Here is a 21,485-nt window from a genome sequence, read left to right as displayed (position 1 = left end):
TATCTAACAATCTGCGATGAGCAGATATCTATCTTTATTGTAGAAGTGACATCTTTGTGTTGAGGCAGCTCACCTGTTTTAGAGGCTACAATTAGACCAGATACGGGTAACATCCTCTGCACAGGGACAGCTGATATGTCTTTAGTTCACTCGATTCTTCTTGCTGATTCTGAATTTCGGCTGTGGTGAAACCTGAAGCACTCTTTGGAGGCAGACCCTGATTTGGCCCTGATAGCCTCTTCTTAATATAGGGCACATTTTGAGGAGTATCTGGTTAACATAAATCTTTGGCATAGTAGATGGCAGAGGCTGCTTTGGAGGTTTTATATGCCTTCAGCTTTAACTACTGCCTCTTGAGCAGCTGGCAGTGGTCCCTTCAATGTGATTTGAGAGTCCCTTTTTCACTCTCCTCCATATTCTCTACCCATAAGTGTTTGGATCATTTCAGTCTTTAATATGGGTTAAATCTATGTTACCCTTCTGCAGGAGATGGGTATCCTTACAGTGAATTATCCCACCAGTTAAGTGGGACCCTCGAGATTGAGGTTGGCTGTGATTCCCACCGCTCAACAGTTCAGGGTTACAGGGATGCTGTAACCTCCAACACCATGGTAGCAACAGACGCATAATGAATATGTTCCTTTAAGTATTTAACCTGAATTTATTTTTCTTTTTTACTGTACAATATTTTACATTGCAATTACAATACAGCAAACATACATACAATAATAAATGTTCCAGGTCTGCACAAGAAAATAAGAGGTATTGTATTTTTCAAATAGGCTTAATATTGTTAGCATTTTTTGGAATGCATCAGAATACTCATCCTCCCTGTAAAGAAATATCACAGGATTCAGTGATATCCTGTCTTACCGTACAGTTTTACTACTACAATGAACCTAATAACGTTAAAGGACCTCAAACTATAACATAAGATCATTTGATATCTCATTTTAACTGTGCTGGCAGCCAAACTAATTCAGCTATGGCCTTTTAGAACTGCTAAATGTTTTCATTCAGAAAAATTGCAATAGAGCTCATATAGCTAAAAAACTGTAAACAGCACACAAAGCAGTGACATGCAGACCTCAGGCTTCTGACAAATGTCAGAGGGAGTCACTATTTATTGGGCCTTTGAGGGGGCTGTTTGGGCCTCTGTGCACTTCAGACTTAGTTTGGATCTGGCAGACCTCCATTCCCGTAACCGCTCCATGTACCTCAGACACAATGATTTTGTATTGAATAACAATGTAAGTGGCAACAGGGTTGTTTTGACCAGCACAGTTTATACAGGATGGCATTTCAGAAGCCTTACTGTACAGTTTTTCATCTACATAAACTCTATGGCAATGATTAGAAACAACAAAACCAGAAGCAGTAGAAGATGTTTCATAACTTAATCAAACAATGCCATTATTTCACACTACTTCAGACCTGGCATAATCCATTGGAGCTAACGGGACAAATATAGGAGGCAAATTCTATCACAAAGAGTGGAGGAATAGGAATCTCAACAAATGTTTTTACACAGCTCTCTTAAGACAAACTTCTCTTCACACTGGAATTTTATACCCAACTTTACAAATAGGCATATGGTTTATTCAGACTTTCACCTCTGGTAATGTAAGCAGATGAAAACAGTTAAAAAGTGCAAGATGTGAATGCTTACATCAGTCCTCTTTTCTGTTACAAGCAATGGATAAACAACACTGGATTGTTACACTCTTCTTTTGTATTTAAAGTAAGCCTCACTATTTCTAGTTTTGAGCAGTTTCTAGTGTATTTAGCCACTGCAATAAAAGGATAGCTAAAGGCAAATGTTCAGACAGTTTAGTTAAGTACTCTCTCTCTCAGTAGCCTATAAAAAATGAAACAATACGGTTTAATAACTAATCGTAGGGCAAAAGTTTAGATATTTTCATGTTTGTTTCATCAAGGAATCAACTTTGTATCAGTATTTGTAGTCAAGTGTAGTCACATTCATGCAAACAGCAGAGATAGGCTGGTATATTCCCTCTACATAGGACCCTCTTTAAGGAATGGCGTATAGAGTATTCACTCAGAATACTCATAAAGTCATTATCAGAGTAAATTACCATTCCTTTTATTACCAATGAATAGCTTTACTGTTCTTCTATTAACTTAACAAGTGTTTCTTTCCCAGAAATTGTATTTTCCTGTCAAATGCAGTTGATCGTAAAGGCGAGTTTATTTCATAGAATGGGTTCATTGCGAACTGCAGGAGTAAAAAAAAAAAAAAAAAAAGAATTGAGACAAAGTTCAAGAGCTGAGAATACAAGCTTACATTATTTTCTTATATTCTATGTAATCAAATAAAATGGAGATCTACAAATCTTTATATTCCACTAAGAGCCTTGGCAAATGCAATGTTGTGCAAAATGGGTATTGACCCGAACCTGGAATCTGTTGCTTCTGCTTCTAACTACCAAAACAAAAAAATTAGCTTTCCTGACTAAAATGTTGGCTCACCCAATATCCATACAGCTGGTCATGGAAGACTCTACTGAGTAAAACAAGTGATTTGTAATTTAGAAACGTGTGAAACCCAAACTGAAGGACTCAAGAACATAGAGAAAGCATGTATAGGTAAGGGGTCCCTGATGTACAGAAAGGCCATCTCCCATAGCCATTTTAAGCAAATAATTCTAATTTTTAAAAATGATTTCTTTTTTTAGTAATAAAACAGTACCTTGGTATCTAACCTACAATAATTCATATTGGACATACTGAAAGAAAGGCAATCCTGTTTTTTAGGAGACTTATGGTAAAACTCCCAAGCTGATAATAGATGCCATAACTGTACTTTTTAAAATGTCACCTAAAATGCTTTTGTGTTTTAATTATAGACTAAAGTTCCTAGCATGACCTAAATGCCTAAAGATATAACTTTGTATAGGAAAGAAAAGTTTTGCCAATCTAAATCAGGAGGGTTTAGGACAGCTAAAGGTTGGGCCTGTTTATCCATTTCTGGGTTAAAGTATTTTCCTGACAGTGCAGTTACTGCTGAGAGGATGTTAGTATTCCCTAGTTTTAAAATAGGGAATACACTACATGTTCTTTCTCTTTTGGTCACCGCTGGCTGGAGAAAGAGGTGTGTTGAAGGGCCTGGGACAGAAGTAGGTTCCCAAAGGTTGAGTGTTAGGAAGATCTGTAATAGCTCAAGAGTAATTTCAGGAGTGACAGGCAGGATCAGGGAAGTTAATACAGCAGCCAGAGGTTCCAATGAGGACCACTGTGAGCTTTACCTAGCACTGGGATTGTCTCACCAAGGCAGGGACTATTACCCTCTGGGATGTTGTAAAATCTGAGGGATTAAAGTTTGAAGTAACTGTGAAAGATTGATTGTAATTTTGTAAAATAATCTGCTGTCAAGGTAATAACAAGTAAATGAGAACATTGCTGATGTTACTCATGCTCCCACGTATGTTCCCTATTCAATCAAAAAGCAAGGGCATGCATAGTGCTTCTGCGCATGCCTCTTTCATTCCACTTCTTGTTTCATGTACACTGACACAGGCAGGGGGTAAAATAGAATGATAGAAAATTTCCTGATTGGGGATATGAAGCATCATAGTAATTATCTTGAAAACAAATTATTTCACAAAATGGAACAAACTAGGGACAAGTGATGTTCATATTCGGACACTTTTAGCATCTTTTTTTATCTGCACACTGTGTATGTGTGCCATTTAAAATATATCAAGCCAACTCCTTTTTACTTTCTAAATCAGTTTCTGAGGAAATAAATATTTAGAAATGTTATTTTCCCCCTACCACCACTCAATTTGCTTTGATCCCCAAATTTCACTTAAAAATGCAAAATATCCTACATAAACATTTATAAAATAATAATACCTTTATGTATAAATCATAGGCTTCGTTGAAGAAATTTTTTATGCCATCTTCTTGGCGTACATCATGTAGCATTATAAATCTCATATGTAAAACAGTGATAAGGAAACATAGTGGCACAGATATGGCACATACATACATGGCTTGTAATGAGCAAGAAAACATAATCATTGCAATACACTGTCTCTGTTCAATAATGTACTTGGCATGTAATGTAATGTAATGTAGTTTTGGTATAATAAAATGATGAATCTTCTAGAATAAAACAGGTATTTTATTCAAAATGTAACCAATATCTTCAGAATGACTAAATGTGTATCAATACTCTGCTGACAGGAGCACTGGCCCAGGGTATCAGGTAAGTGAATGCAATCACTGGGCAGTGCCTAAAAAGTAAAGCCAAAACAAGCCTAGTGTATCTTACTGTATAGTAGACGCATATACAATAGATACAGCTTGTTAGTGCAAAGAATAAATTAGTTTCCTCTGGGGAAGCATGTTTTGGGTAGTGGCCCTCAGGTGCCTATATTTTCTTTTTTTTTTTAAAAATGCCCCCTTTCCATAGGAAATCCGGCGATGGAGCCGAGAGGGGGTAGGGGGTCATGGGCCTTGCGCAAGTGATGTCATGTGCATGCTGTGCGTGACACCACTTCAGAACAGTTAGTGCATGTGACGTCACGCACGACATTGGGGCATATTTAGGTCCGGTGTCTAGGGTAGCACCGGATCTAAATACGCCCCTGAGCATTTGTGCTGGAGTATTTATAGTGGCAAAATCTTGCCTCAAAACTGCAATTATACGTATTAGATATTGATTGAGGTTCAACTTGCTGTTTCCCAGTGTATGCAAATCATATGGTGTGTTAATTTTTAAATGTACAGAAGTCTGTCTGTTATGAATGAGAGCACATGAAAGATTAAAAAGAGGGCAGCATGTAAAATTTAGACACTAAGCTTGTACCCTACCATAATGCGTTCTCCTTCTAAGACCTTTTTCAAGACCAGGGTCTTAGGAGGTCTTCTAAGGTCTTAGAAGGAGAGCGAAACGTCGACCTAGTTTTATGGAACAATAAAAGTAATTTTTTTTGTAAACGTTCCCGGTGTGCACCTGCCTATGTGGGATTTTGTGTGAGTATGCCGAGTGGGTAGCACCTGGGTCATTTAATTGAGGATTCGTGGGAGTGCTGAAATCTTTTGTAACATATTTTTATATATATATATATATACTTAACTGCTAATGAGCGCACTCCAGGGGTGCGCTCATTAGCAGTTAAGTATATTTGATATTTCCCAAGCGGCACCCGGGCACTATTCTACAGTAATCGTGAGTGCGGATCGCTTTTCTGAATATATATATATATATATATATATATATATATATATATATATATAATCACCAACACATTTTATGCAGAGATTATTCATCATCCATATCAGTCCCCATCCTAGTTAAGCTTACAATCTAAGGACCCAAACACATTCACATAGCGGGGTCAATTTTTATTTACCCAATTAACCTGTCTGTATATTTTTGGATTGTGATAGAAAACCAAAGTACCCATAGGAAACCCAAGCAGAACTAGATACCCCTAAACACTGTGGTACTTTCTTGTATCAGTATGTTATCAAAACATAAGTGCGTAATTCCCATGAAGATCTTCGAATACTAAATAAAAACATCATCAAAACATCTGAACGCTGGTTACCAAAAGGGAAGCAGCCATGGTTAATATGACAAAAAGGATATGTCCTGCAGTGACAAAAGCAGAGACAAACCATTCATTAAATTTGTCTACTGTCTTGAGGTACATATTGTTGGACAGCCACATGTTTTCATCAACCAGGTCAAGGGCAGCATGAGCTATAAACTGGTTTAGATGACGATGATCATCCTAATGGAAGAAATAAACAAAACAGAAAAGTTAAGGTGATTGTTCTGGTAAAATAGATGGTGGTACATTGGTTCAGAATATACAGTTCCTTGCAAAAGTATTCATTCTCTTGACCCATTCTCTATTTTTATTGAATAACAAATTCTACACTGAAAATTTGTTCTCAGTAATATTTTTATTTCAAGTACAAAAACGCAAAATATAATTAGTGACACTAATATCCTAAAGGGAATGTAAACCTTAAAACTAAGTTAATGTAAAATTGCTCAGAGCACTCATCTAAGCACTTCTGCTACTCCAAGTAATTATTCTTTCTTTATTGTTACCCAGATATTAGCCATATTAGAGGCAAATAAAACATTTGATTATAATGAATGTTGTAACAACTGCTCCACCTGCTGGTCTTCTTCTTCGACTGTATAGTAAGGACAAAAACATTAATTCCTAGAAAATATAGGTGTTGTAATGTTTCTCTAGTTAGTATTACACAGACCAAAGTCAGACTAAACTTCTAACTTAATTTTCTAAGGAAAGCAACATCACAACACCTTTTTCATCACAACACCAACATTTTCTCAGAGTTAATGTTTTTCCTGATTGTAGACAGATGACCAAAATAACCAGCAGGTGGTGATGTTATTACAAAAGTCATTATATTCACACTTTTAATTGTCTGAAGAGTCTAATGTCTTCAATAAATGTGCACTAGTCAATCATATCATAAGTTCTGTATAAAACTAGCCTGTACAGGAAGGTGGTACAAAAAGAGGTCTGATTTTTCCAAAACCCACAAGAGTGACCAAGTTATGAGGTAGTGCAGTCTGATAATGTTTTTTGGCCAAAATTTAAAGCAACATGTTTGTGGTACATATGTAACAATGCCCACACCTTTAAAAGCATCATACCTAAAGTAAAGTATTATTTTCATCTATGGGGGCCTTGTGTCTTGTTACAGAAGAAGGAAGAAAGAATGGTGCAAAATACAAGAAAGCACTAGAAGAGAACCCGTATCTCTGCTAAAAATTAAAACTTGGGCAGAACTTTTCACAGGACTACAATGCAAAAAACACAAAAACAAAGCAGCAATTAAGTGGCTCAGTAATACATTGTTCTACAATGGCCCTAATAAAAACTGAGAATCTGAGGTACATAAGTGTCATCTGGCTAATTTTAACAACCTGGAGAAAATTTAGGAGAATAAACTAGAGTCATTACTGAGCAGCAGGCATGGTACATACTAACCCTGCAAGCCTTTAATATTTTGTAGAGCAACTTTTTGCAGCCATAACCGCTTCCACATTAGGGGTTCGATTTTAATTAAGTTTTTATTAAAAAAATGATTTTAGAGTTTTGGTGCTTTAAAGTAATAATACGACCACTTGTGCAATGTAATCTTCATCCAGTGGGAATTTACAAAATAAAAATATGACAGCAAGAACCAAAAGGTGTGCCTTCCAGCATTATAAGGCTTACTAACACAGGTCTCCATATATCTGATAAAACTGTTACCACAATTCGTTTTATTATAATACATTTGATTTTGCACAGAAGATATTTTGTTTCATATATATTTCTGTTTACTCTGCCTCAGTTAAGAGTTCTTTATCTTTTTCACTATCATCGGCCAAGTTGAGAAACAGTGTAGTAAATGTTAATTGGCCTTTCAAGTAAAACATAGTTGATACTGTTTCCTCCAGTTGGACAGTGGCTCTAATAACAAGTGTATCTATAATATGTGTCATAAAGCAAGACATAACTTCTGCAGTTTGTCAGAAGGGAAATAAAAGCAGTCATATGAACAGCAGGAAACATATTCCCTTAAAAACCTGACAATAACTTCACCCCAGAACTTTAGATTATTTTACACATTTTTCTAGGAAAAATGTAATTCCTTTTTATCCTGACTACGGTATTTCTTTATAGCTGACCAAGCTATTGTTTAGGTAACTCAAAGCAGCAGTTTTATAAGGTCACAATGTGCTTCCTGCTTCACACTGTGTGATGATTGAGATGTACTAAGGGATTGAGATGTACTAAGGGATCTGTGGGGGCTCCTGGTGTTAGGATATGTTAACAGTAAGTAATTATCCACAACCTTTAAATGTCTTCCTCACAGGCAGTGTTTCAGTAAATTACAATTAAACTGCAATTGCTGCATCTGTGTGGGTTGTTTTTATATTGCTTTCCCCACAAGCAGGGTTGACTGATGTTGTGTGTTAATCTTTAGAGTGTAAGCGACATTTAGGCAGGGACTGGTGTAATCCCTAAAAGTGCTGTGGAATGTCAGCACTATATTAAGTATGCATTTGCATTTTCTTTACCGCTTTCGGCTAATTCTTCCATTTTGTGTGTGAATTTGTCCACTTGAACTCCAAATAGATAAACAATCTTTAATGCAAGGTTCAAAGCAGCAAATGTTACTTAGATACCTTAGGCAAGAAAAAGCCTCAGTCTTGTAACAAATCGTTTCTGTGTAAATTTTGACACTACCTGTGTATATGCAGTTAAATTAAATAATGGCCATGTAACCTTATGTATATAAATAGTTTAGGAATATACACAAGGCTGTCTACCTTTGATTCTGTTTTGCCCTGGGGCAGAAATTCCATCTCAAACACAGGGTTATCATGGTGGCCTACAATGACGAAATAGAAACTCCCGGACATTATCTTCAAATGTAGATCTCTGAAAGTAAAAACATAAATCAGCATATCAAGAAATACAGAGCAGCAAATAATTGTTCTCACTCTAATTATCCTTCAAACTGGGTTTCTGGGAGTTTTTTTTTTCATACTGAACCCCACAGTTTGGGAACCACTTTGTTATTATTATTATTAACATTTATTTATAAAGCGCCAACATATTCCGAAGCGCTGTACAATAAGTGGGTTTAATACATTGGACATACAGAGTAACATATAAAGCAACCAATAACCGGTACAAGAGGTGAAGAGGGCCCTGCCCAAAAGAGTTTACAATTGTTAGATTCTAAACCTGACTAGATGTTAAGTGTTATTCTCGATTAGATTTTGTACTATTAAACTATGGTGGCATTTACTTCATAATTGAATAACTACGGGCACATTAATCGCAAAACTTTGTCGGTAATTTTTTATCAGTGGCATACGTACATTTTAGCATAATATCTTTACAACCACACACACGAATATATCAACCGGAAACAGGCGACTCTCACCTCTCTCCCGGCTTTTACCGATATTATACTGCGACCGACCTAACCCTGATCAAGCTTGTCCGGTCGCAACTCTAAGACGTCATAGAAAAGTTGACCAATGACCAATATTCTTCGCTGACAGTTCACACATTTTTGAAAAATCTTTATTGAGTTCGACAACAGAATAACACAAACTACCCCTTTTCCTAATCGAGGCTTGGAACACAGAAACGACGCGTTCGGTTGTCAGGATATTCTGCTGGTGGCTGTGATTGGTTGAATGGATACAGGATGCGATTAGGATTGGCCAACTGGTAGGGGGCTGGCAAAACGAATGTGTTTGTGTTCTGTGTTTATAGAATGAGCGGCGGTTGTAAGCTGAGACTCTTCGTTACAGTGAGTAGCACGTTTGATTAATTCGATAGGAAAATGTGATTTAAACTAAGTCATTATTTAACTCAGGGTGATTTTTAAAATCATTCCTCACAAACACTTTATGGGTTCAGCATTTCCAATTTTTCTCCAATGAAAATCTTTTTAAAGCAACGCTTGTCAGACTTTTTCAATTCAAGCTTCCAATGAAGGTTCATTTTTTGGTCAGCCTCCCTTATCTCATGAATGAGTACAGATATAAGAAAATATTAGCATAAGAATAAGCATTAGAATTGGAATATTAATCATTCAGCCATAATTGTAACACTATCTAGGAAACTGACTGCATAATTACCCCTGACTGACCTTCAACCTGGGTTTCCAGGTATATCTAGAAGAGTAAATCCCCCCCCCCCCCCCCAATTTTCAGCCAAAATGGCCTTTAGGTTAATCCCCTCTGTCACTGTTCCAAGAGCCCCCAGTGGGTCCACCCCCACAGTATAGGAACCAGCGCCCTGAAAGAATCCTATAATAGGCTATAGGCCCATTACAGTAGATTCGATCAGTATTGAAAACATGACATTATCATTGATATTGATCAAATCCCCTTTCCAAGGAGATCAATATATATTTGTGGATCAGTTGGAATCACATATTACTGACTAGCTTTTTTTTTAGGGAAATGTATGTGCTTTTTAAACCAGTAATTATGTACTTCTAAAGGTCCCCATACACGGTAAGATCCGCTCGCTTGGCGAGATCGCCAAGCGAGCGGATCTTCCCCCGATATCCCCACCTACGGGTGGGCGATATCGGGGAGCTTGGGGGGATATCGGGGAGCTTGGGGGGAGCCTGGGGCCAAACGACCGAATTATGTAGGCGGCAATGGGGCAGTCGTTTCGGGGACCGCATCAACGAGCCGATGAGGCCCCTGATCCAACTGAATCTTTTAACCTGGCCGATCGATATCTGGCCAATTTCAGTCCAGATATCGGTCGGCCAGTCCGCTCGTTTCTGCCCCTACATGGGCAGATAAGCTGCCGAGTTGGTCCAAGGGACCGATTTCGGCAGCTTTTATCGGCCCGTGTATGGGGGCCTTAATGCAGGGTAACAAGTTAAATTCAGAAATACATTATTCTGCATCAAATACAGCCTTTTAGTTTCCAGTACATTTTAATTGTATAATTGCATGTACAATTGTTTTAAATATTTGCTTTTTAATGTTAAATATTTATTTCAGTGACTCTAGTGAGTTTGCAAGATGTCTTCTGCTGACTTCAAATCACTGTCCCAAGAAGATTTGCGCAAAAGGCTTTATCAGACATTTAAAAACAAAGGTGTTTTGGATTCACTCAAGGTATTTTACTCTCTGCTCTTGCAGTAAGGTTTACAATGCAGGCCAGGATTTTATATAGGCTTTTTCTGTGTATTCATGCTATAGGAGTCATTTTGTGCTTATCAGGCACCAGTTTACAAGAAAGATCAGTCCAGACAGATGGTATTTCTAGTGCAACTCGGTACTAACTAAGCAACAAAGATAATTAGGGTGGAGTGTGTAATGTGCAAGAATTGCACTGTGATCCAATGTGCAGGCTACTGGAGAAAAGCTAGTTGTTTGTAAAAATACTTCTCTGCAATTTCTTAAATATTTCTTAAATAATTCTTAATTTTTTTTAAATAGTATGTTATTACTGTCATTTTTAATATATAAAAACATATTTTGATTTATCAAACATATATAAGAAATATTTTATTCCTATATAACTAGGGACTATTGGTTACTTATTTTCTTAAAAAGGCAACTGATCCTTTTAAACTTAAGCTCAGTCTTTTTTATTTGTTGTAAAGTGGTGGTGTACACTTCCATTTGCCATCTGTATTCAAAGCAAGTATTGACCTTCCTGCTTTTCGTACCTGTATAGCCAGGATATTGTAATACAGTTCCTTACCCCTTAGGGTTGTGAAGGAACATGCAAGGATGGTGGGATGTTCAACCTGTATATCCCATAGATGGAGCTATTTTGTCAGAATAAATATCATAGGGTGAGGACTTGCGAGACATAATGGTGGGGTATAATTGGAAGTACATACCTGCTCTGTGCAAATGGAACATTATATTAAGTTTAAATGGGTAGTTCAACGTATTGAAACTAAAAATGACTTTTTTTTGGTACAAATTAGGTTGTTGAAATTAATCAGTATCACTTTACTCCTCGTAAGTGCTCTGTAATTTAAAACATTAGGTGCAATTGCTTATCAGACAGTTGTGGCCTGATATATTGCAGTCACTGTTTCTAAGTGATAATTGCTTGACAAGTAAAGGTCCCCATACGCGGGCTGATTGTAGCTGCCGATATCGGTCCCTTAGACCGATTCGGCAGCTTATCAGCCCATGTAGGGGCAGCAACGAGGGCCATGCCCGACCGATATCTGGCCTGAAATCGTGCAGATATCGATCTTGAAGGTTAAAAAATCGGCTCATTGATGCAGTCCCCGAACCGACTGCACCCATTAGCGCCGCTGTAATTAGATTGTTTGGCCCCAGGGCCAAGCGAGGGGATCTTCGCCCGATATATCGGGAGAAGATCCACTAGCGATATGTGTATGGCCACCTTAAGTCCAAGGTGGTGGTGGTGATTAGCATACAAGTACCAGTAAGTGAGATTAATAAAAAAACATTTTCTTTGTTTGATGATGCACAAAGTAACAGTGAATGATTTATTTTATTAAAAAGTATAATTCCATTTTCTTTTCTGCAACAAGACCCAGCTCCGTAACCAGCTAATCCATGAACTAAAATATCCCACATTTAATGGAGAACCAGTTTGTTATCTTGAAGCTTTGGAGTCCGATTCATTGCTGCACAGGGCTTCCAACAGCATGGTTGCTGATCATCTGAGAAAATGTGGCTATGAGTACTCTCTTTCGGTCTTTTACCCAGAATGTGGATTGGAAAAAGAAAAGGTGAGATAAAGGTATTGGTCATTAAAGAACCAGTAAAATGAAAAAAATGACAATTGCCGGAAGTGTATTTGTATGTGTATTTATGTGTAAGAACATATTTACGGTAAAATACATTTCTCTGCAAAGTACTCTAAAATGCCTGAATTAAAGGGGACCTGTCACCCCCAGAAATAATTCCAAATTCTTTTATATTGTGTCAAGCAAAATAAACTTGCACCATCCATTTCCTTCTCCTTTAAATAATAATGACCAGGTTGGGCATTTAGGAAGATACAGTTTTGATAATACCAGGTGTTTTTGAAGTCCTCACTGAAAAATATGCTCTTAAACTATTGGATCAATATACATATTTAGCAGTGACACATTGGCTCAAATCCCTCAACTAAGACTGTAAAACACCATGGCACTTAACCTTTATGGAATACCTTTGTAAGTGGTGCTGGAGTGGAATAGACCTCATCTCAGATTTTTACAAAGTGCTACTGCCTCAGGATTCTAATAAAATTTCCCTACATGGAAAAATGGGAACACGAATTGGCAACAAAAACATTTACTATTAAGCAATTAGCAAGTTATAGCACCTAAAGGAGCTACCAAATGTACAAACCACATCAAAATCCTTACCAAGCTCTTATACAGATGCCATTTAACACTACAACAATTAACCAAAATCATCCGGCATTATGCATATGGTGCTGGCAGGAATGTTAAAGCCAGGGCTCTCTCTATTCTACAAAAATGATTTGCCCCGATAAAAAATAGAGAAACTGTAGAACTCATGGCTGCAGAAAAGGACAGTAACCTAGAACTTAACTACAAATTACTAGTTTATATTATGGTGGTCAAAACTCAACTTTACATGACATACACACCAGATTATTTACTAGCTTTGTATAGCAATGTACTATATTGTTAGCCAATACATAAGCAAAATTTATGTTTTTAATTTTATCAGATGTTTACTGTCCATGACTTCTTGCACCTGCTGAAGATTAACCCAAATTCTCAACTCTACAAATCTCTGGTAATATCCATCGTTGCATTATTAGTCAAATGTTTTTTTCTGATTTTTTTCATTTTTTTGTTAATAGTTTAAAGCGTAATACACATATTTGCTTATTCTCTACTCAGACTTCAAGTGCTCACAGCGGAAGTGCAAAAGGTATGAAAGTATGAAGTGGATGTGTGTAACCTATTCAGGCACAGTCATTAACTGTTTAATGGTAATCTGATCTTTTGTTACAACCTCTAAGTCTATCATGCAGCAATCTACTGTCTTCTAAATCCTACCTGGAAGTGTTTGTAACACTAACTGTTTAAATCACTAATCACAAATTAGTGTTTGTAACACTAAAGGTGGCCATACACGCACCGATATTATCGTACGAAACGAGGTTTCGTACAATAATATCGGTGCGTGTATGGCCACCTTTAGTGTTACAAACACTAAAGGTGCGTGTATGGTATGTCGGCGAGTCGACCGATATCGCAGGAAGCTGCTGATATCGGCCGACTCGCCGATTGGACCAGTTGGAAAATTTTGATCGGGCGCCATAGAAGGCGCCTGACCAAAATTCTCCCTTCAGATCTGAATCGGCAGAAGGAGGTAGAAATCCTATTGTTTCTACCTCCTTACCTGCCGATTCAGCCCTGAATGGTGTGTGGCGGATCTTACGATGTTTCGTGCGACCGATGGTCACCTTAAGGGGCCGATTTACTAATCCACAAACGGATCGTAAGCGTCCGAATGTGTTTTTTTCGTAATGATTGGTATTTTGCGATTTTTTCGTCACCGTCGCGACTTTTTCGCAGCCGTTACGACTTGCGCGAATTGTTGCGACTTTTTCATAGCCGTCGCGAAAAAATCGGAAAGGTTTTGCCTGTCGTTTACTAGCGCTCAATACAAAAAAGTCGTAACGGCTATGAAAAAGTTGCGACAATTCGCGCAAGTCCTAACGGCTACGAAAAAGTCGCGCCGGCGACGAAAAATCGCAAAAAGTACGAAAAAGTCGCAAAATGTTCCTTTCCAATCCGATTTTTTCCATTTGGGATTCGGATTTGTGGATTAGTAAATCAGCCCCTAACTGTTTAAATCATTTGTTAACTGTTTTAAATTTCCTATTTCACATACTCAAATACTCAATGCACAGGATTGATTTGAGTAAATGTGTTTTCTTTGGGGGTCCTATTTCCTCACTGCAAGGCAACACCGAGTTTAATTTATTTTATGTTTCCCAATTGTTTATGAATGGTTCATGGGTACTAAGATGCTCAAGGCAATACAAACATTCAGCATTCATCTCACTTTTTTTCTAAAGCATTCTGGCACTTAAAGGAGAACACAAGTTTTCTAACAAACCCAGGGCCCCTTCCAAAGGCCCTGACCCAAACCACAGGAGTCTCACAACTGCGCCTATGTTTGTACTTGGCTTAAAACTTCAGCAGGTTTGGCAGGTACCATTTTACACTGCTTTGGGTCCACTTTTCTGTAAGCTCACCACAACATCATGAGCATGAAGTCTATCTAGACATGCCTTTAACTGAGCATTCTCTGAATCAGTGATCACAAAAAAAGACCTGAAGACAAACCCCATGTGCTACTCTGCATTTTTAGCTAGGTAAAGAGATAGGTGCAGTTGTGAGGGGTGAGGTTCATGGGGTATGTGGGGTTTTTGTGTGTGTGGGTTTTTTTTAGGGTTATAAATCCTTCTTTTAGTATAAGTAAATTGGTGCCTGTTACACAAAAATGATATTCTCATCCTGCTTCAAAACTATACATGATATTGTTCTTACAGGCTTTCTGTTTCAACTCTTAATGGAGTTAACAGATTATCATGTTCATAGAGAAGGTCGAGATGCTGACACTCAGACAGTTACAACATCACCATACAAAGATTCTGTTGGTAAGACCTTACTTTAATAATTAAATTATTAATTAAATAATCAAATAACCTTTTATTTTACCTGTATATAAATAAAGCTAGGCTTAATCTTAGTTTTAATACAGCATGAATTTAGCTATTTATAGGACATGTAAAGCCTAAATTTTCCTACAATGTATATCAGTTGGGAAGATCTCCCCCTCCCAAATGGCATCATTTGTACTGCATATATCCCCTCTGTTTGCCAGCACCATCACATTTTCATAAAACAAATAGCAGCTTTCACCCGGTTGCCATTTTTGCTCTGAAGCATCATCAGTTACGTTTAAATCTGCAAACAGCATACACACACAGGCAGAACTGTCTTTGATAAAAGTTCTACTTTGTTTGAGCACTGTAATGGATAAAGTAAGCTCAGGAGAGGAGGTTAGGAGCTGAGTTTCTGTTGGAACCATCAATGCCATGTCTTCATTGGCTGCTAGACTAGGGGGTGTGTTTAGTAATCTGAGCTGAGAAAAACTGAGCATGCCCAGGAGCCAACAGCCAAAGCAAATTCCTGAGGGAGGGGGCCGAGTGGGTTACAGGAGCAGAAGGAAATCCAAGTGATTAAGGGAATGCTGCAGCTTAACTGTTAACCTCTGGACAGCTAGAGTGGCAGGTATTAAAAGATTATAAAGAGACTGTTCACTGTTTTAATTTTAGTTAATGCAGAGTGTTTTACAAAAGCATTAATCCCCTGAACCACATCTTTCATTTTACTGAATTACAAATCCTACACTGAAATTATCCTCTCAATGGTATTTTTTATTTATTCATATGTTAGTTTGTTTGTTTATTTATTTATTTTATGACATTGGGCAGGCCAACCAAGTCTTCTACTTCTGTCTCAGTAAACCCATTCTGTATAGCCCTTGCTTTGTGCATAAGGGAATTTTTATGATAAAACAGATAAGACCCTTTATTAAATTGTTTTCAGGAAGCAAGAAATTCTCAACAATTTAATATTAAGTAAACATGTTCTGCCACTTTAATCATATAGTGTAATGGCTGCTGGTATTTTAGTCTTAGTGGCCTATATATTATGCTGTGTAAAATGAAGTTCACAGAAAAAACTGTAAAATAAATGGCAAATTTTGCCATCCGAAAGGCAGATTTTATGTAAATTCCAGCGGAAGCAAAAATGTGTAAAGAAATTACACCAACAAAGCCTAACGATGTGTGACGAATTTTGCCACTGTTTTTTTACACAGCATAATAAATAGGTCCCTTAGTTTAGTTTTAAATCTTTTTATTTTTAATTGTTTTTTCCAAACATAATATCATATTCATCAAATTACATACATGATTACAATTAAACCAATGTTACTTGAAAATGGTCTTATTTTTATATCTAATTTTTATACTGATTTTTTTTGTAGTTGAGAAACTAAAATTTATTGATGAACAATTTGAAGACATTTATCCAAAGCGCAAGAAATTTGAGTCCTTGGAAAGTAAAATCTCAGACTATCGCAGAGAGATGGAGGAACAGCTAAGAACAGAAATGGCTCAAAAGGTAAGCCAACCCATTTGGTCCCAGAACAATACTTTCGTATGGAAGGGATTGGTTTCAAAAAGTATTCTTATTTCTTAGAAACATTAACAAAATGATTTAAAACACGCTTTAGGGATATACCAAATACAGGCTATTGATTGGGATTCAATGACTTTGGCTGAATGTTTCCTGCTTATGCAAATCAAATCTTTTATGTCATGTGAGCAGTGTGTTTTCAGATAATGCAGTATCGCCACAGGCCCTAATGCCACCAACAAACTTGGGCTCCACTCCCTCTGCAGATTTGAATGCAGGGGCTTGGGGGTCAGTTAGGTATTTGGCCAAATCTTCTGTGGAGAATTCAGTTTTTTTCTGATCCTAAAAAATATGGGTTTTGGAAATCCCTAGTGTTTATAATTTTTTACAAGTTTGATATATTAATTGAGCTAATCTCTTGAAAGTGTAAAAAAAAATTATGATATCTATGCCACTTCTTCAGGCATCCCTAAATCTCTTCTTCCCTAAGTAAGGGAAGAATATAATACAAATGGAATATATATAGTTGAATAGAAAGGGCCTTAACAGAAATGTAGATATAAATCTGCTCTAACAATCAGTGTGTTTTATGGTTGCTGGGGTCAGACTGGAGTGCAAAATCCAAATCAGAACACGCACCTCTGATAAAACAAGATGATTTATTTTATTTATAGCTACAGCACTTTAAGGATGTGGAAATTGCAAAAATTAAGTTGGAGGAAACAGAAAAATCTCAGAGAGAGATGTCTGATTTTCGACGGGAATTAGAGAAGACTTACCAAACAAAATTAGAAGGTCTGGTGTCACGGGAGAAGAATGCTATTGAGAGACTTCAAAGGCAACAGGAGGTAAATGGTATTTTATTGCCATCAAAAGGTGTGTCTACTCTTACATCTGCATTGTACCTGGCACTGGTAATAAACTAAAACCTATGCATTTTTTTCATGAAGCTGGTGAATGCCCCAGATAGTGAGAGACTGGGACAGTATTAAATTAAATTGATTACTTAAAGGGTTGCTTGTTTTGTAGTACAGATAAGTGATTTTCATCTCAGAACATAAGCATAAAGGTACAAACTGCACTTCCATATAGTTGCACCTGTTGCCACTCAGTCCTTCCTGCCTCCCATTCCAAATTGAGACCAGCTGCACCTATTGACTCGGGAACATTGGAGCTTTAATCATTAGGGTTTGATAAAGCTACCGGACCTCCAGACCAGGTGGTAACTCCCAAGGTTCTCTCAGCTTTGTGCGTCAGACTTGTGTCTATAGAATCTGGTGCACGTGTCACGCTTGATGGCAAGCACTGGAAATGATGCCAACTAAACTTTTACTGCAGTTGAAATAATATTATAAGCCCCACTGGGAGTGACTGTAGTGGTGAATATGTCACTGCTATTTGTATTACACAACGTAATAGTAGAATAATCATAATGAACCTTGACATCTACAAAGTAACTTACTATCACATGTTTGTTGTTGAGCTGAGGCCTTTTCTAGCCTGCAGCTTTCACAGTATCATGTGTAATGCTATCATGCAGTGTGATATGCAGGAAACGGGCTTGTTGCCCATTTACATCCAATAAAAGCCTAATGACTGTGAATGTAGCATCCAATACCGAGAACTCTGAATTGCATTCCACATAGTGTGCAAAAGGCTTTAGGGCAGATGTTTCTGTACTCAAGGATCTCTATGTTTTAGGTGCAGAAGAATGTGCTAACTGGCCAGCTACCTGTACTTATGATGTATGAAGCCTGAAAATAGGAAAAACAGCTGGGTTGATGCTAATTAAATTAATTAAATATTTGGTTTTCCAGATTGAAGCCAAAGAAATATATTCACAGCGGCAGTCCTTGTTGAAAGACATTGATATTGTTCGTGCTAGGGAATCCGATCTTCGCCAACGCATGGAAGCCTTTGAGCGGTAGGGTTTTTGAAAAAAAATTTCGGTGCTTGCTAGAACCATATTTTCTATTTTTATCAGAAATTCCCCAGTTAATATATATACAGTGAATATAGTGATTAGAGAGTTTTATGATCATTACAGAATTTTAAAATTCCAGGAAATTCCACGGAAATCCAATGCCCTCTCTAATCTCTTCTCTGACTTCAGAGTACACATTTAGTAAGTCATTTCTGGTCTCTCAATGCCCCTCCTTGCTGCCTTTTTCTCAAGGAATATAGGTCAAGAAAAGAAAGATTTATGTTCACAGTCACATGTATACATGCAAATAAGTAATTCATGGATTTTTTTTTTGTACATAATGCTAATGGTTGCTTATCATTGACTTACTAAGGAGAGTGGCAGCAGTTACATGAATAATATTACACACTCTTTTTATTACTGTTATTGTTCCTATGCCATGTACTAAGTCGGTTTTATCTCATGTCTGACAGGCTGTGTCTACATGACATCCATAATATCTGTGATTGACATTAAAGTAATATACTGTGATACCATGGAGATATCCTAACATTGACACTTGTGATGTATCTATCAGGTGTAAAACACTAGCATTTGATATACCTATACCATTTTCTCCTTTGTTTTTTATGTAGTACTCAGAAGCTGGAAGCAGAAAAGAACAGAAGTATAGATGAATTTCTCAGGAAGCGGGAGCTTGAAGTAAAGAACATAGAGGACACCTTCGACCAGAAGCTTAAAAATGAGCTATTAAGGTCTAATATATTTTGTTGATTTACCATAGTCACTACAATTGTGTACCTGAAGCAAAAGACACAGCCATTAGGTGCTGCTGGAGAAATTTGCAAAATCTCGCTTAGTTTGTACTTCCCACTAACTCTGTTATCACACCATTCCTCCTTGTAAGTTGTGATTGTGTCCAACAGAAGGACAAAAAATGTAGTGTAATGACTACAAAAATTGTAATGCTTTTTCTGTCTATCTAGTGCTGCCTATCATGTTTAAAATGTGCCTTTCTTTTACTTTACTGTAGCAATATTTCTAACACCACATACCTGCAGTGCTTTAATAAGCAGTAAAGATGGCAAAAAAAAGTTTTTTTTTTCCCAGGGTTGTTATCTTTTGACTTGCTTTTATTGTGTTCATAAGAAGAGAACATATAGAACTTGACTTAACTTTTAGTTATCCCTTCTGGCCAGTCCTACACTGACTGACCTATATAGTCCCTTTGCTCAGTACTAATCTTAAATTACTTATATAGGTCAGTCAGTGTAGGACTGGCCAGAAGGGATGACTTTGACGTAGTTGGCCAGCTTGAAGTATATTGCAATGTACGGACAAACAATCCCTCTTTTTGGGGTGGGGAGGGAAGGCATTTCTTAGTAGCTGAATGCACAGAAATGTCCTAATGTCCTATTTCTACATATTGTTAATGGGTGAGTGCAGATGATTTTTTGCGGTTGTATACTGTATATGTATTTTGTGGTCACAGCCTCATTGCACCCCTGCCTAATGGTTTACAATTTAGTGGTTGAGCACAACTTTCCCTTTTTCTTGTGTTATTGTTTACTTTTAGTTTCAGATCTTGCCCTGTTTAGTACAAGAAATGATAATAATTATTGGAATTTCATTAAAATAGGACAAAAGTATATTTGTTAAACTACTAAAAAATTATGTATACTTCCTCCTTAATCACATGCTTATTTATTCATTGGTTTGTATTGTCCCTTGCATAGGCATCAAATTGAGTTAAATGAAGAATATATAAAAAGAACAAAGAAAGTAAGTGAAGATGAAAGAAGAAATAAAGGTTAGTAGAACCACAATCAGCATGTGTTTGCCCACCCAATCCCTTTCCTATAGTTACATCAGACTCTAGCACCAGCGCTGGCAAATTGCGCCATTTGTGTACCAATGATCACTGTTTTTGCTAGATTCCCCAACTTTTTATATATTAACTAGAACATATAGTTAACAAAATGGAAGGGTCCTCCAGTGGTGATGCAAGAGGTTTAAGTTTATAAAAGTGATTTTTCATAACCATCTAGGAAAAGGTTTCAAACTTAGTAGTTTATTTTAAAAGGTGTATAAAATGATTTAATCTTTAAAGAAATAAAAAAGTGATTGAAATTAAATGGGAATCACCTGGCAAACTTTAGAGAACCCATCCCCTACTCTTTGGCATATCTCTTATTTCTATTTCTACGTTCATTTAGGTTATGCAGAGAACTGTTAAAGATGTTCCATTTACAATTATAGGAACCTTTGGAGCTTTGTAATGTGCAAGCCTTTTTCCCTCAGCCTTGCATCATGTGACAGAACAAGTTCATATAGGAAGATGCTTATAGATAGACATTGATTAGTTCTGTGGATAATAGGTTTCCTATAAGCAGTCTCTAATTGGATTAAAAAGATTGGATTGGAATATTTTTTGAATTACATATATTTTAAAGTCATTATAGGCTTTGGTAACAATATAAAGTCACCAAATTACCCACAGGTTGGGCAAAACTACTTCATTAAAACAAACCATTCATGTGTTTAATACCTTATATGACTGCAAAAGTGCATGTACATTTTTTTAAGTTGTTATGTGAAGCTGTTGATGATCCAAAACTGGGAACATTTATAAGATGGGCACTGGACATTTTCTGTGTTTTTCTTTCTAGAGGAAGCATCAAAATTACGTGAAGAGGCTGTTGTAATTAATATGAAAAAGCATGAGTCAGAACAAGCAATGACTCGTATAAAGGAACTGGAGGTAAGAATTTTTACATTTATGTCAGTGATTAAGGGATAACATGTCTTCTGCACCAACACAACACAAAAACTA

General features: G+C 37.0%; 2 protein-coding genes across 4 annotated transcripts in view; one reads left to right on the top strand and one right to left on the bottom strand.

The window, feature by feature from the left end:
* Positions 1 to 641: 641 nt before the first annotated feature.
* trappc2 (trafficking protein particle complex 2) lies at positions 642 to 9,050 on the bottom strand. Of its 2 annotated transcripts, none has more exons than XM_012956993.3 (5): positions 8,897 to 9,050; positions 8,339 to 8,450; positions 5,621 to 5,765; positions 3,877 to 3,962; positions 642 to 2,236 (listed from the first exon to the last, which is right to left on the bottom strand). In XM_012956993.3, exons 2-5 carry the CDS (start codon positions 8,429 to 8,431, stop codon positions 2,138 to 2,140), a joined length of 423 nt encoding a protein of 140 aa, XP_012812447.1. In that variant the 5' UTR covers positions 8,432 to 8,450; positions 8,897 to 9,050; the 3' UTR covers positions 642 to 2,137.
* Positions 9,051 to 9,232: 182 nt separating this feature from the next.
* The window catches only part of ofd1 (oral-facial-digital syndrome 1), a 29,177-nt gene continuing 16,924 nt past the window's right edge, over positions 9,233 to 21,485 (top strand). For both annotated transcript variants that reach the window (XM_012957624.3, XM_002933811.5), the window contains exons 1-12: positions 9,233 to 9,336; positions 10,553 to 10,669; positions 12,076 to 12,276; positions 13,232 to 13,300; positions 13,408 to 13,438; positions 15,072 to 15,179; positions 16,577 to 16,713; positions 17,403 to 17,576; positions 18,546 to 18,652; positions 19,288 to 19,407; positions 20,389 to 20,462; positions 21,322 to 21,413. In XM_012957624.3, the coding sequence (XP_012813078.2) occupies positions 10,574 to 10,669; positions 12,076 to 12,276; positions 13,232 to 13,300; positions 13,408 to 13,438; positions 15,072 to 15,179; positions 16,577 to 16,713; positions 17,403 to 17,576; positions 18,546 to 18,652; positions 19,288 to 19,407; positions 20,389 to 20,462; positions 21,322 to 21,413 (1,209 nt within the window). In that variant the 5' untranslated portion in view covers positions 9,233 to 9,336; positions 10,553 to 10,573. The remainder of the gene's footprint in view (positions 9,337 to 10,552; positions 10,670 to 12,075; positions 12,277 to 13,231; positions 13,301 to 13,407; positions 13,439 to 15,071; positions 15,180 to 16,576; positions 16,714 to 17,402; positions 17,577 to 18,545; positions 18,653 to 19,287; positions 19,408 to 20,388; positions 20,463 to 21,321; positions 21,414 to 21,485) is intronic.

The sequence above is a fragment of the Xenopus tropicalis genome, chromosome 2, assembly GCF_000004195.4.
Source record: "Xenopus tropicalis strain Nigerian chromosome 2, UCB_Xtro_10.0, whole genome shotgun sequence".
Taxonomy (NCBI): Eukaryota; Metazoa; Chordata; class Amphibia; order Anura; family Pipidae; genus Xenopus; species Xenopus tropicalis.
The sequence above is the reverse complement of the archived record's forward strand: the minus strand, read 5'-3'. Positions and strand labels throughout refer to the sequence as shown.